Source organism: Myxine glutinosa, chromosome 6 (genome assembly GCF_964187855.1).
Source record: "Myxine glutinosa chromosome 6, kmMyxGlut1.1, whole genome shotgun sequence".
NCBI lineage: Eukaryota > Metazoa > Chordata > Myxini > Myxiniformes > Myxinidae > Myxine > Myxine glutinosa.
The window spans coordinates 62,897,986-62,913,379 of record NC_136266.1 but is presented as its reverse complement, the minus strand read 5'-3'; the positions used below and the strand labels follow the sequence as shown (position 1 = coordinate 62,913,379).

At 53.1% G+C, this 15,394-nt stretch overlaps 1 protein-coding gene across 1 annotated transcript in view; it reads right to left on the bottom strand.

Moving 5' to 3' along the window:
- LOC137429858 (protein QNR-71) overlaps positions 1 to 15,394 on the bottom strand; it is a 58,961-nt gene that overhangs the window by 31,664 nt on the left and 11,903 nt on the right. Inside the window, exons 4-5 of the mRNA XM_068120168.2 lie at positions 1,719 to 1,913; positions 1,398 to 1,559 (exon numbers count right to left, since the gene is read on the bottom strand). Of these exons, the coding sequence (XP_067976269.2) occupies positions 1,398 to 1,559; positions 1,719 to 1,913 (357 nt within the window). The remainder of the gene's footprint in view (positions 1 to 1,397; positions 1,560 to 1,718; positions 1,914 to 15,394) is intronic.

Here is a 15,394-nt window from a genome sequence, read left to right as displayed (position 1 = left end):
TAAAATGGATCATGTGGTGCAAAGCAATACACACATGAAAAGAACAAAGATGTATAATGCATACAAAGAAATCTTAGGCAAAGGAGGAGGCCATTTGGCCCATCAATCCTGGACCGTAAACAGCAAGGAAGCAAAGCTCAGGACTGCTGACAGCCAGCCTGGAGTTTTTAACCCTGGCCTTTCAGACAGGTGGAAGTAGTTATTCTCGTAAAGACAGTCCACTGAGTTTGGAATTGCACATATCCTCTGGCTTTCACAGAATTCCACACAATGTTATAACATAATTACAAGGCTATGATAGAGTTATAACAGAATTCTTTGTCCCTGCAGACTTCCATGACCCTTGATCTTGTAAAGAAAAAATTGGGGCAATACCCCTGGGTGCTCACCTGGTAGAATAAAGCAGCATCCTACACTGACTAAAGGTATTTTAAACAGTATCACGGTATTTTAAACCAATTTCAATGGTTGCTAGAAGACATGGTAGCATGTACAATCATACTAACGTAATCATAAAACAAAAAAATACCTATTTTGGGGGGCAACCACCCCTCCTGGCCCCGTAGACCCACTTAGGCCCCGATTTTTTTCTTATGCAGTGAACAAACTGTGGTACATCATGGGTGGTGAAGGTTGTGGTCAAGTTTCATCGAAATTGTGTTTGTAGTTTCTGAGAAGAAAGCAAATACCTATTTTGGAGGGCAACTCCCCGTAGACCACCTTAGACCCCGATTTTTTAAATGCCGTGAAAAACGTTGCTACATCGCGGGTGATGAATGGAATGTTGCGGTCAAGTTTCATGGGAATTGTATGTGTAGTTTCTGAAAAGAAAGCAAATACCAATTTTTGAGGGGGAGGGGGCAATTCCTCCATCCTTCCCCCCACCCCGTAGATCCCATTAGGGCCCGATTTTCTTAATTCCGTGAATAAACTTTGGTACATCACGGGTGATGAAGGTGGTGATCAATTTTCATCAAAAGTGTGTGTAGTTTCTAAGGAAAAAGCAAATTCCTATTTTGGATCCACTTTGACCCCTAGTAGACCCCCATAGACCACGATAAGACCCCCCTTAAACCACTTTAATGCCGTGAATAAACTTGTGTTGCAACATACCAAATATAATTTGTGCCAAGTTTGGTCACAATCCCATCAGCGGTTTCAGAGAAGAAGTTGCAAGTGTTTACGGACTGACGGACAGACTGACGGATGGATGACGCACCATCCCATAAGCTCCCCGGAACTACGTTCCAGGTGAGCCAAAAATAAAAAGAGAAAGTATACAAAAAGCTCTAACATAGTTCTACAGGTTCCAACATGTCAGGATTTCATATCAGGATGACCAATGGTAAGTCTTGTCTGCTGTAACTAGTCTCCTGTAGCTGTGAACCTGGGCATACCTGTGATGATATAGTTTGTTGTTTGGTTGGTCAGTAGCTTTAACAATCGAGGACGCAGTTGCCAAAGCACAAGCAGCTGCATGGATTGCTTTCCAACTGGAATGTCTGTTGTATTGATGGTCACCGTGGAAGTTCGAGAATCTACTACATTAAAGTAATGTCCTGGATGTGAAACAGTAGGAATGTCTCTTTTGTTACATGGACATTCCATGATGTAATCATTTGTAAGAAAGCTGGATAATATTTTGTCAGACTAAGACTTCACTCAAAACAGATGATTATTTTTCGGGCACCAGTACCGACACAAGTGTTGATCCTCACCTTGAGTGTACCAGATATAGATAAACGGTCTGCATTTAGGCCGAGGTTGTCCAAACGAGGCAGGTCTGTCAGAGGGCAAAGTTCCATAATAACCTCTGATTGACGCATTAATCCCACCAATGGCTTCGCAGTTGAAGTCACTTTCCTTCATATCTATCACGTTCCAGTTCCCAAAGGCACCACCTTCTGACCAACCTGTGCAACATATATCCAGGTGAGCCTGATCATACACAAATAAATACTAATAAATTAAAAAACAGAAAGAGGCAAGTCTTTAATTATTTTTCTTGACCTGTTGCAGGAGTGCTGGGAAGGTCTCAATGAGATGCACAGATTAATTTGCCATGAATGTGTGATGATGTGGGAATTTAGGACTCTAACTATGTGACTAAAGATTATGGATGTACAGGGAGTTATCTTACTATAATCCACAAAATGTCCGTCTGCCTGTCCGTCCGTCTGTCCGTCTGTTCCCAGGTACCGCAAAAACGGCTGAACCGATCGCAACGATATTTTGGGTGGGTAATCCTGGGACCCCCTGGAGTAAAATAGGCTATATTGTTTTTCAAAATTTTCCAATTTTCCCAATTTTTTTAATTTTCCAGTTTTTTCAAACACAATGGAATAATATTTACTGATATGAACAGTGATGTGACTTTTATTGAAATTCTACAAATACTGTTTAGATTTTGATTATTTGCGTGTGATATGATTTAACGGATGTTTATATAAATTGTTTAAAATTTTTTAAACCTTCAATTTCTGATATTTTGCCTTTTCATTTGGGCCTCCCAATTGAAGCCCCGCCCATAGGCAGGTACCGTTGCTAGTATGGAATAACTCGGTAAGAAGATGTATAAAGGAAAAGCTTGTGAATAGGAAAAAGAGGAGGAGGAAGAGGAGGAAGAGTGGGCTAATGGAGGTAAAAGGTGTGGAGTAGGAGGGGAGGGTGTGATTAAACATTCTGAATTTTGTAAACACGTATCATGGAGATGGCTTCTTTAGTCTCGCCCCGAAGTGGATGCGAGAATATTGCAACACCCCTGTCTGTCTGTGTGTCAACAGTTTGAACATTCGAAGTGTACAATATAATATTATATTACAGTACAATATAATACAAGTACAGTACAATATAATATTTTTCATGAGATCTTTATGTAAATACAGTACAATATAATAATTAAATATACTACAAATTAATGTTGCTAGGAATCAGTGGTTGCTAGGATACGGCAGCATGCCAAAAACCGTTATATATGACAGTTTGAACATTCGAAATAGAGTTTGATAGAAAGGTAGGTGGTGTGGTCATGCTGTTTGGTCGATTGATGTGTTTAAGGGTAAGATGTGAATGATTTAATGATATTATCATATTATCGAGTGTATAAGGAAAGTTATAAATATATGATAATGAAGGAACTGCGCTCCAACGCGAGTCGAAAGAATTGACGCGACCAAAGACGGAATTCGTCCGAGTTGCTTTATTGAAACAAAACAGCTCAGGTATTCTGACAAGCCCGTTTTTCGGGCAGCAATATATATACACATTTATGTCGGGAAGTTTGCCCGGCAAAAGCTATACCGGGCATGCCCGGGTGTCAAGAGCGAGCCTTGGAAAGGCGAGTCTGGACCTGCCCGGGCGTGTTTGGCTGCGGCCTGGCAAGTCGAGGCTGGGCGTGCCCGGGCGCTCTGGGCGAGCCCTGGAAAGGCGATAGCGGGCATGCCCGGACGCTCTGGGCGAGCCCTGGAAAGGCGAGAGCGGGCATGCCCGGGAAAGACGAGACCGGGCGTGCCCGGGAGGTTCGGGCGTGCCCGGGAACAGTGAGTCCGGGCATGCCCGGGAGAGGCGCGTCTGGCCGTGTTCTGGCCGGTGCAAGGCGATTGTGTGCATCCAGCAGTAACCGCTACACACGCCCCTCCAGAATCGACCTGCACCGGCAGGGTCAATTTAAGGGGGGTCCGGATGACCCGGCCGAAGCGACCCCTGGAGGGTCGTGGGGAGGGGTCCGACGTGGTGGTGGGTGGTCGAGCGGGGGGAACTGTGGACGGGGGGCGGCCTCAGCGCGGAGGAAGGGCCAACCGTGGTGGTCGGTCGACGTCCATGTGCGCCGGTTTGAGGCGGTCCACAGAAATCCGGTCCGGCCGGCCGCCGGAGTCGACGATGAAAGACTTGTCGCCCCGTTGCAGGACCCGGAAGGGCCCGTCGTACGGCGGCCGGAGTGGCCCCCGGTGCGCGTCATGACACACAAAGACGTACTCCACTGTGCGAAGCGCCGGGGGGACGTAGGACTGGGGACCACCGTGGCGGGACGTCGGCACGGGGGCAAATCGTCGGGCGGCCTCCTGGAGGTCCGAGCGCTGGCGAGCGGCGGACCAGGGACTGGTAGCGTCGGGCACGAATTCGCCCGGGACGCGGAGCGGCTGGCCGTAGACGAGCTCGGCGGCGGACGCCTGGAGGTCTTCCTTGGGGGCCGTGCGAAGGCCCAAAAGGACCCACGGCAGCCGGTCGGCCCAACCGTCGTCCTGAAGGCCGGCCATGAGTGCGGCCTTCATGGAGTGGTGAAACCGCTCGCACAACCCGTTGGCTTGGGGGTGGTAGGCCGTGGTGCGGTGCAGCGTGACCCCCAACGAACGGGCGACCGCGCCCCAAAGCTCAGACGTGAACTGTGGGCCGCGGTCGGACGAGATGTCCGCTGGTGCGCCGAAGCACGCGACCCAGGTGGCGATGAACGCCTGCGCCACGTCGGCGGTGGTGGTGGAGGCGAGGGGCACAGCCTCCGGCCACCTGGTGGTCCTGTCCACCATGGTGATCAGGTGGGTGAACCCCCGCGAGGGGGGCAGGGGACTCACCAGGTCCACGTGGACGTGGTCGAAACGCCGTTCAGGCACAGCGAAAGGTGCCAGCGGGGCCTGGGTGTGGCGGTGGACCTTGACCCGCTGGCAGGCCGTGCAGGCGTTGGCCCAGTCGCGGATGTTTCGTCAAAGGCCGTGCCAGACGAAACGCGCCGACACCAGCTTCTGAGAAGCTTTCCGGCCCGGGTGAGAAAGGCCGTGGATGGAGGCGAAGATGCGGCGCAGCCAGGAAACGGGCACGATGGGGCGAGGCTGGCCCTGGGAGACGTTGCAGAGCAGGACGGTGCCCGCGAAGGGAATGTCGGCCAGGCGGAGGCCCGTGTCCGCCGCACGGAGTGCCTGCACCGAGGCGTCGGTGGTCTGGTCGGCCGCCATGAGCGCGAAGTCCACGCCGAGGTGGACCGCGTTCGCGCTGGCCCGAGAAAGACAGTCGGCCACGGCGTTGTCTTTGCCGGCGACGTGCCGGATGTCCGTGGTGAACTCCGACACGGTGGAGAGGTGGCGCTGCTGGCGGGCCGACCACGGCTCCGTGACCTTAGCCATTGCGTAGACCAACGGCTTGTGGTCGACGAAAGCCGTGAACGGGCGGCCCTCCAGGAGGTGCCGGAAATGGCGAACGGCCAGGAATAGCCCGAGCAGCTCGCGGTCAAACGTGCTGTAGTTTAACTCGTTCGGCCGGAGTTGCCGGCTGAAAAAAGCGAGTGGCTGCCAAACCCCGTCCACCCATTGCTCATGGACGGCGCCCACCGCGTAGTTGGAGGCGTCCGTAGTGAGGGCGATGGGCGCGTTGAGCACCGGGTGAGCCAGCAGCGTTGTGTCGGCGAGGGCCCATTTGGCGCTGGCGAAGGCTGCGTCCATGGCCGCGGACTAAACAATGTCATGCTTGGCCGGCTTGCCCCGAAGGGCCTCGTAAAGGGGCCGCATGAGCTGAGCAGCGCGGGGCACGAATCGGTGATAAAAATTCACCATGCCGAGGAACTCTTGGAGGGCCTTGATGGAACGGGGATGCGGGAACGTGGTGATGGCCTCGACCTTGGTCGGCAGCGGCACGGCCCCGGTCTTGGTGATGCGGTGGCCCAAAAAGTCAACGGTCGTCGCGCCGAAGTGGCATTTGACCGGGTTGACAATTAAGCCGTGCTCGCTGAGGCGACCGAACAGTGTTCGGAGGTGGGGGAGGTGCTCGGCGCGGGACGTGCTGGCGACGAGGATATCGTCCAGGTAGACAAAAAGAAACGGCAGGTCGCGCAGCACGCCGTCCATCAAGCGCTGGAACGCCTGGGCCGCGTTCTTGAGGCCAACCGGCATCCGCAAAAATTCGAACAGGCCGAACAGCATGATGACGGCCGTCTTCGGGACGTCGGCCGCCCGGACAGGTACCTGGTGGTAGCCCTGTATCAGGTCAATTTTCGAAAAGATGACCCGTCCCGCCAAACGGGCGGAAAAGTCCTGAATATGCGGGATCGGGTACCTGTCGGGGGTGGTAGCGTCGTTGAGACAGCGGTAGTCGCCACACAGGCGCCATCCACCCCCCGGCTTTGGCACGATGTGCAGTGGCGAGGCCCACGCGCTATCGGAGCGCCGCACGATGCCGAGGTGTTCCAACGCGTCAAACTCGGCCTTCGCCACGGCGAGCTTGGCCGGGTCGAGGCGGCGGGCCCTGGCGTAGACCGGCGGGCCCGTAGTGGGTATGTGGTGCTCGATCCCGTGCCGCACCGCGACGGCCGAAAACGTCGGCCGCATGAGGGCTGGGAATTCCGCGAGCAGGCGAGCGAACTCGTTCGCTGCCGGGAGGGCGCACGCCAGTTCGGTCGGCGTGGAGCTGCTCATCGTGCACGCCAGGGAGCTGAAGGTCTCGGCATTGACAAGGCGACGACGTTTGACGTCGACCAGCAGCCCGTGCGCGCAGAGGAAGTCGGCGCCCAGCAAAGCCATGGGGATGCAGGCGGTCACAAAAGTCCATTGAAAACGCTGGCTGCCGAAGCAGAGGGTGACGACGCGTGGGCCGAAAGTGCGTATGGCCGAGCCATTAGCAGCGACCAAAGAGGGGCCGCAAACGGCGTCCCGCCTGTCCTGCTCGGAGGCGGGTATGACGCTCAGTTGGGCGCCGGTGTCACACAGGAAATGCCGCCCAGACGCTTTGTCCCGAATAAACAGCAAGTTGCCCGAGTGGCCGGTGCTCATGGCTGGGAATGAACGCCGGCCCGGCCGTTTCCCGACCTGCCGAAAGTGCACGGGGCCCGGCACGTCCGAGCCTTGTGTCCGAACCTGGCGTGGTAATAACACCACGCCCGGTCAGGTGGAGGCCCCGGCCGTCGTGTTGGAAGCGGGCGGTGCGGCGTGGCGGCCGCCAGTTGCACCGGCAGTTCGGCCTCCAACCGCGCAGGGCGCTCGGGTGTCGTGGGCGTCGCCTCGGACGGCGGCGGGCTCCAGGTAACCGCGCCGATGTGCTGGCCCGTCGAGGAGATCTTATCGGCTTCCCTGGCGAGGGCGCGGGAATCCGTGATCAACGTGCCAGCCAGGGCGAGGCGTACCGGGTGAGGCAGCTGGCGAAGGAACAGCTCGCGGAACAGAAAATCCGGAGAGTGCTCACCGAGCAACGAGAGCATATAGTCCATGCGCTCTGACGGGCGCATGTCGCCGAGCTCGGGCAGAGCGAGCAGGCGCCGTGCGCGTGCTGCCGGTGAGAGGGCGAAAGCGTCGAGGAGGAGTGTCTTCAGCGCGTCGTATTTGTCAGCAGCCGGCGGGTGCTCGAGGAGGCTCAAGGCGCGGGCCGCGGTGGCGGAACCAAGCGCCGCCACAACATGGTGGAAGCGGGTGTCGTCCGCGGTGATGCCTCGCAGGGCGAACTGAGAGTCCGCCTGAGCGAACCAAACAGCCGCGTGAGCCTCCCAGAAGGTAGGCAGTTTAAACGTCACTGCCGTATCCATTTCGGTAGGTCACCAATGAAGGAACTGCGCTCCAATGCGAGTCGAAAGAATTGACGCGACCAAAGACGGAATTCGTCCGAGTTGCTTTATTGAAACAAAACAGCTCAGGTATTCTGACAAGCCCGTTTTTCGGGCAGCAATATATATACACATTTATGTCGGGAAGTTTGCCCGGCAAAAGCTATACCGGGCATGCCCGGGTGTCAAGGGCGAGCCTTGGAAAGGCGAGTCTGGACCTGCCCGGGCGTGTTTGGCTGCGGCCTGGCAAGTCGAGGCTGGGCGTGCCCGGGCGCTCTGGGCGAGCCCTGGAAAGGCGATAGCGGGCATGCCCGGACGCTCTGGGCGAGCCCTGGAAAGGCGATAGCGGGCATGCCCGGACGCTCTGGGCGAGCCCTGGAAAGGCGAGAGCGGGCATGCCCGGGAAAGACGAGACTGGGCGTGCCCGGGAGGTTCGGGCATGCCCGGGAACAGTGAGTCCGGGCATGCCCGGGAGAGGCGCGTCTGGCCGTGTTCTGGCCGGTGCAAGGCGATTGTGTGCATCCAGCGGTAACCGCTACAATAACACATTAAATCCTATTGCAAGTAAAGTTGGAATAAGTGATGTTGCATTGATGGGTTGACTGACTGCCTGGACGCAACTGAGGTTGTGGATCCACTGATTTACCATCAATTGATGTGGATCCATGATCGAGGTTGTGGATCCGCCGTTTGGAGAGGTCCTGGGCTGAAAGGATTGAAACCTCGAGGAAGAACGGTGCCCAGCTGATGATCCATGCACTCGGGAAACTAGTCAGTTGCTTACGGGTTAAGGTTCTTGCTTTAGGTGGAGGAACTATGTTTGAGGTTTAAAATTTAAATAAAGTTGAATATGGGATGTTGTAAAATTAACATCATTTACAACAATCCTTTAAATTATTTAAGTTTAGGAACAACCGATACTGTACAATTAATTAAGTGTGTGTGTGTGTGTGTGTGTGTGTGTGTGCGTGTGTGTGTGTGTGCGTGTGTGTGTGTGTATGAAAGAGAGGGATAGAATTGTGAGGAACAGAAATGAAAAAACGAGATGTGTGTGTGTCTGTCTGTCTATTTGTGTGTCTGTGTGTGTCCCCGCGTCCATATATTTTCGATTTAAAAATGTCCAACCTCTTGTCCGATCGATGCAAAACCTAAAAACAGAAGAGGAACTCTCCACGGAGAATGTGTTATTGATAACTCTGACGTCATAGGTCATATGGTAGGCAGGCATATTGGATTAAGGGGAAAAAATTTGGACATATTTTTATCCGAAACCGCTCAACGGAAATTTTTTAGAAACTTGGCATATTCCGCAACAGTATAGTATATGGAGTATACAGGGTGATAACGATGATGTCATCAGTGAAGTGGTATCCCAGCTATAATTGGTTGAATCAAAATCCTTATGCAAAAAATCTGAAACTTCATATACACTACATGACCAAAAGTATGCGGACACCCCTTCTAATTAGTGGATTCGGTTGTTTCAGCCACACCCATTGCTGACAGGTATATATTGTTATGGTCCGCGGATAAGATGTTGTTTGCCGAGCGGAGGCGCCGCGGCCGAACAGTTTTTCCCGACTCACCCGATCCCCTGAACGTTGGCCAGATCGCGCCACAGCTATTCAATGAGGGAAAAGACAAAGACGACACAGATGTGAAGAAGAGGAAGACGAAGGCAAAAAGGTTTGAAATACGATTACTATTTATTACTATTTACAGGCTCAAAGAAACCAAGGAGAAGGAAAGATAAGAAAATAATATAGACAGAGGGACGGACCAGAAGGACACAGTGAAAATCGCTGGCTTATCTATGCAGTCTTAATTAATTACCCAGGGACAAAACAAACAGAACAAACTCACATACACCAAAAGGATGGAAAGGCAGGACTGGCTGGAGGTGGATGGCTGGAGGGAGAGGAAGGTCCGGGGCTGGCTGGAGCTTGATCCCGCACGGGACGTCGGGCTGGACCTCGACGGCCGCCGATGCCACCGATCCTGTCGTGTGCGCGGGGTAACGGGTCGGAGCTGCTTGGTGGAGCCAAGCCAACGCTGCTGGTGGTGGGGGGTCTGGCGTGACGGGTTCTCTCTCCCTCTCTCACTAACTCCAGGACTCTTTCTCTCTTGCTTAGTCCAACTCTTCCTCTCTTGCTTGGTCCAATCACCCCTCACCACTGACAACTCAACGCAACCACTGACCACCACTGACGACCAACCCCCGCTCTGACCAAAACCACACAACTCCGCTCTCTCCAACTTCTTGCGCGCGCGCCTTTATAGCGCCTCCGGCGATTAAGCTGCCGGCCTTCAGGACACGCCCATTGGTGTGCTCACCTCGGGCCTGGTTGGTCGCGCGACCCTCTGGCTCCGCCCTTGATGACGACGGGCGGGCACGCCTTTCTTCCCCGACCCGAGCACATGTTCAATGGTGGTTTTGGAGCGAAAACAACCCACAGCTGTAACAAACTGGCAAACTGCCCAGTGCAGTTGGCAATGGAGACTTGGAATGGGATGTAGCTGGAAATTGAGGCTTGGCAATGGAAGTTTTGGGAGTGGGAATGGGGAATGAAAGGAATCTATCTATTTCACTTGGTGCAATGGAGTGTCATTTTAATGGAAGACAAGGCCTTACCCTGATACACATAATAAGGAAATAAACTACTGAACAAGGGTATTATAGTGTCCTTCAATGTATGCTTTATGGAATTAACTACCGGAACGCCCTTTGACCTTTATACACACTGGAGCAAGGAGGGCTCAGACTAAACAATAATTCATAACAATTTACAATACAATACAACACAATAAAAAAAACACAATCCTCATTTCTGCAACACTGCACCCTCCTCCTCTTAGGCACGTCCCGGGCCTATCACTTTAATTTAGTGTGACACGTAGGTGTAGTTCCCTCTACTTTTAACCTGACCCTGAGTGCGACAGTTTTAAAACATAAATAAATATGTCCCGCTGCTCCATTGCACCCTACCTAACAGACTCACGCCCACAGCTATCCGAATTGCGGAATGGTCTTCAAACTATACATTGACAGTGGGGAGCATTATTTACAATTGACGCTACTTTTATTTACAAAACGCAACCCAGGACCTGTGATTGTTCTTTCTGGGGGGGAGACAGTCTGCTCTGCATTGACGCACCATGAAAGCACCCAAAACGCACCCAAGCACCCTCAAGCACCAATCGGTGCACAGTCATCACTGTTCATCAATAAAAAATAAATCGACAACCCCTAACCCTGCAGGTGGTCTCTTGCTCTTCGGCTCCCTCTGCTGGCTATTGCTCTCTTCCAGATGTTGTCATTTTCTTTGCTGGCGGCCTATTTGCAATAAAACTTGCCCAAACGTGTCCATTTTTGTTTTATTTATGGCCCATAGGGGGCCCGACTAGTGTGGTTCACCTGTGGGGCATCGGTGCACTGTGATCAAGGTCCGCCAGCAAGATTTCGGGCCTTCATGGCCGGTTCCAGGAGAGGGGCCATGCCCCAACCCATGGGGTCCATCAGTGGTGCTCAGCCACAGACATGTGGTCCATAATGTGGTGCATCGATGCAGACAGCTGGTTCTGGGGGTTCCGGGCGCACAATGGCGGACTCACGCACGCTTCCCTCGGTGCCCAGTGGCGCTCAGGTCCTCATGTGGGAGACAAAGGGGGGGAGAGACAGATAAGCGAGGGGTAAGGTCACAAGGGTACACATCAATAAGGCAATGCAAGGCGAAGTGCGTATGGAGAGCGAAGTGAGAAAGCTCGTCCCTACCGTACGTCACCCCCCCTGTCACCTACACTACCCTTGCCCTTACCCCACATTTACAAAATCTACACATTTACAAATCCGTCGCTACCGTCACGTCTCCCCATATTTCCCTTATACCAAATTCGTCTCCACAATCCCCCTATCCAAAATTTGCCATCACCAATTCATCATCAATCCTCATAAGGAGGCAGAGATGGAACATCAAAGCACAATGTCACACCCACGTCACGATGCGTCTCACATTCCAAACATTTGCATCAATAAAATAACAAAAACCACCTGGCATGGTGTGGAGGTACTTCATCTCAGGTGAGTGGATGCAGATGGTGCGAGGAGATTTCAATCCTAGCTATCCTCTAAATCACATTAACACACTTTACACTACCCGGGGTCTTTCCCTGCAAATCCATTGGCCATCTTACACTATGGGTTCTAAAAACCAATTCCCATTGACCAAACTGTGGTGCTTCTCAATTTGGGGTCTCACTCCCCCGATGCAACTCCCTGTGCCCTTGCACAATTTCAGGGCTGGGTCGTGTAGCTCTCCCAGCAGGTCTACCCACCTGCACACCTCCACCACCGCAGTTGCCACACGAGCTTACCTAGCTCCTCACCCTAACCTATCTAACTGGGGAAGGCCCCTCCTGGCTCTGTCACCCCTCGGTGCCCTCTGGCACTGGGCTACCCGGGTCCGTCCTCCGGATCCTCGGGCCCCATCCACAAGAACTCGACCGGCTCCCAGAGCCCACCTGCGGCCTCACCTGGCCGACATCCTCAAAGTGGTGGAGTGCCCAAACCAACTACACACACTAACAGGCTACACGCCCAGCCATTTCCACAACACTAATGCACCCATCACAACACTCCTGTGCAACTACCCGCACCACAGATGCCAATATCCAACCACAATTTACCTGTACCCTCTACCTAACACTTACACTACCCGCCCCGGGTATTTGTGATGGGGGTCCATCCTTCCCCCATTCACACCTTCGCACCATCCACTCCACTCCATAGTTTCCACCATACTCACTCCACGACCATCCATTCCAATACTCCATATATTCCACACTCCATGTATTCCACACTACCATTCTCCATACACCTGTCGTTGCACACCTGTGCAATCACACCTGGTGCCACCTGCACCCTCCTTCCTTCCTGGACCATTCGGTCAATACAACACACATCACCATCACTCCCTCATACACTGCTCCATACACCTGTTCAGTTGCACACCTGTGCAATCTCAATACAACTCACACTCACAATCATTTACTCATACCCTGCTCAATTCACCTGTCCAGTTGCACACCTGTGCAATCACACCTTTTAACCATACACCTTTCACAATACACTTCTGAATACACCTCAAATACTCATACAGCATCATCTGAACTACCTGTTGCCCTGCTAACTTAGTGCTCCCCGTCTTCCCTTTAAACTAAGCACATACCACGTCATTATCATCCACTCTAACCTACCTGCGTCCCCACTACAGGTATCATTGTCACTACCTAATCTTAACGTTACCTAAGGTCATCTTCTAGGTCCCTATCATTATCCAAACCCTCCCTCGGCGAGCTTACACTGCCATAAACCCCATAAATCTAGTGCTCCTTTGCCCCCGTTGTGAGGGATGACAGAGTTGCCATCCCACCACATCGGGCATCTCCCACTATCAATTTTGCACACCAAATTTCAACCAATCAAAAATTTGCCAATCATCTGCCAATCCTCTGCCAATCATCACTGCCAATCCTCAAATTTTGCTTTGCAATTTCGGGTCGAAACACTATCCTCATCATCAATCTTCTCACTAGTGCCTCTCGGTGCACCAATTCACTTCTAAAGCTCGGCTTCGCACGGCCGAGCAATGAATGCGGGTTGCTTGGTGCCGGTGGCTGGATACGTCCCGCATTCGGTGCAAGGACGGGGGCTTACCCGGGCCGAGATCCCACGCACCACCTCGGCACGGAGCCATCCAATGGCCCGATCTCGACCTGCCGGAACGCCTCAACAAAAAGGGGTCGCCATGACGACTGTTCCTATCGGGCTGCCCGCTCCGCCTAGTGGAGCACGGATGCGGCCGTTCAAAGCGCGGCCCGGCGTGGATCGCGTATGGCGGTTCTTTCAAAACCGCCGTGGTTCGGATCCCCGCTGGTCCTCGCGGCACGCGAAGCTGCTCGGCGCACACCGAGGGCCCGATTCGGCTATAAGTCGCTCTAACCGCTAACCCGGTTACCGTCGATGCTTCACCTGCATGCTCACACGCATACGCTACCCCTTTCACCCTCACCGAGCTCGGTGCTCCAACGCCGCCCGTACACCCCACGTACTTCGCTATTGCACTCGTTCTTTTGCTCACAGACTTGGTCACACACCTGACCACCGCACACCTTTGCACACACTCGTCGTTTGCACACCTCACCAACACACCTCTTCGCGCCTCCTTCTCGGTCACCTCCTCTGTGACAATCACAGGTGTGCTCTCACTCGCACACCCAACCACATGCCTCACTACTAACTCAAGTGTGCATTCCCACACACGCTCTACCATTCCAGGTGTGCATCCTTCCATTCCAGGTGTACATCCTCTCTCACCTGCCACAACCAACTCACGCTCCGTGTCACTCTTACTACTCTCACCTCCACACTCGGTCGCGCACTCACCCTTACTCTCGACAGCGCACTTCCTCATGCACCCATCCGTTACACACCTTTCTCGCACACACTCTTGCGCACACTCTCCCGTTACATCCTCTGTAACACTCACCACAGACGTGCATTCTCCCTTACTCTTGACAGCGCACTCTTTCCCCATGCACCTGTCCGTTACACACCTTTCTCGCGCATCCACTTGCGCACACTCTCCCGTTACTTCCTCCGTAACACTCACCACAGGCGTGCATTCTCCCTTACTCTTGACAGCGCACTCTTTCCCCATGCACCTGTCCGTTACACACCTTTCTCGCGCATCCACTTGCGCACACTCTCCTGTTACTTCCTCCGTAACACTCACCACAGGCGTGCATTCTCCCTTACTCTTGACAGCGCACTCTTTCCCCATGCACCTGTCCGTTACACACCTTTCTCGCGCATCCACTTGCGCACACTCTCCCATTACTTCCTCCGTAACACTCACCACAGGTGTACACTCTCTCGTTACATCCTCTGTAACACTCCCCACTATGCGCTTCCATGTGCTCCCTCGCACACGCGCTACGACCGACTCACTCTCGACAGCACACTCACTCCTCGGCGCGCACTTTTTCCTCACACACCCCAGAGTCGGACATTCTCGCACACCTCCTCCTTCGCACACCGTACCTGTCGCACACTTCACCAATGGCCTCTCACGAACACCCGGGTCCACACCAACCCCCAAGCCGACTGAAGCTCCCCTCCCATCATATACATTTCCTCGTATATCGCCACTCACCTTGGCACCTCGTCGTCGCACCTCCTTCGCCACCTGCAAACTCTTTATTTGGTTAGTGAGCACATATTCATGATTTGAACACAGACCTTGCACATACTCCATCACTTCCTCCCTTATCTCCTTTTTAGTTTCCCTCCGTCTCTTCTTAATTTCACTCACCCCTTCTTCCACCTCCTCTAATTTTTCCTTTACCTCTTTCATCTCCCGGTGTGCCCCCTCTATCTCTTCCTCTAACGCCACTTTAACCGTTTCTATGTGCGTCCTCACCTCTCGGTCCTTCGTCTCCATTACTTCTGTCACCTCTTCCAACTTCTTCGTCAACCCCTCATGTACCATCTGACATTCCTTCTTTGTCGCTATTAATTCATTTTTAATGTCTTTTTGTGTCGCTTTTAACCCCCCGATTATTGCAGTGTTCTTTTCCACTTGGTCCACTAGTTCCTTTTGTCCCACTGTCAGCTGTTCTACTCCCTTCGTCAGACCCTCTATGCCCCCCTGTAACCTAGCCGTATTATTCCTCACCTCTTTCTCTGTACGCTTTTCACCTCGCTTTACCTCCTCGCGTACCCCCGAGACCTCCTCACTTACACCTCGTCGTATCTCCTCTTTCATCTCCTCCCTCTCTTTTGTAGATGCCGCCCTCATCTGTCCCAATTCATCCCTCTGA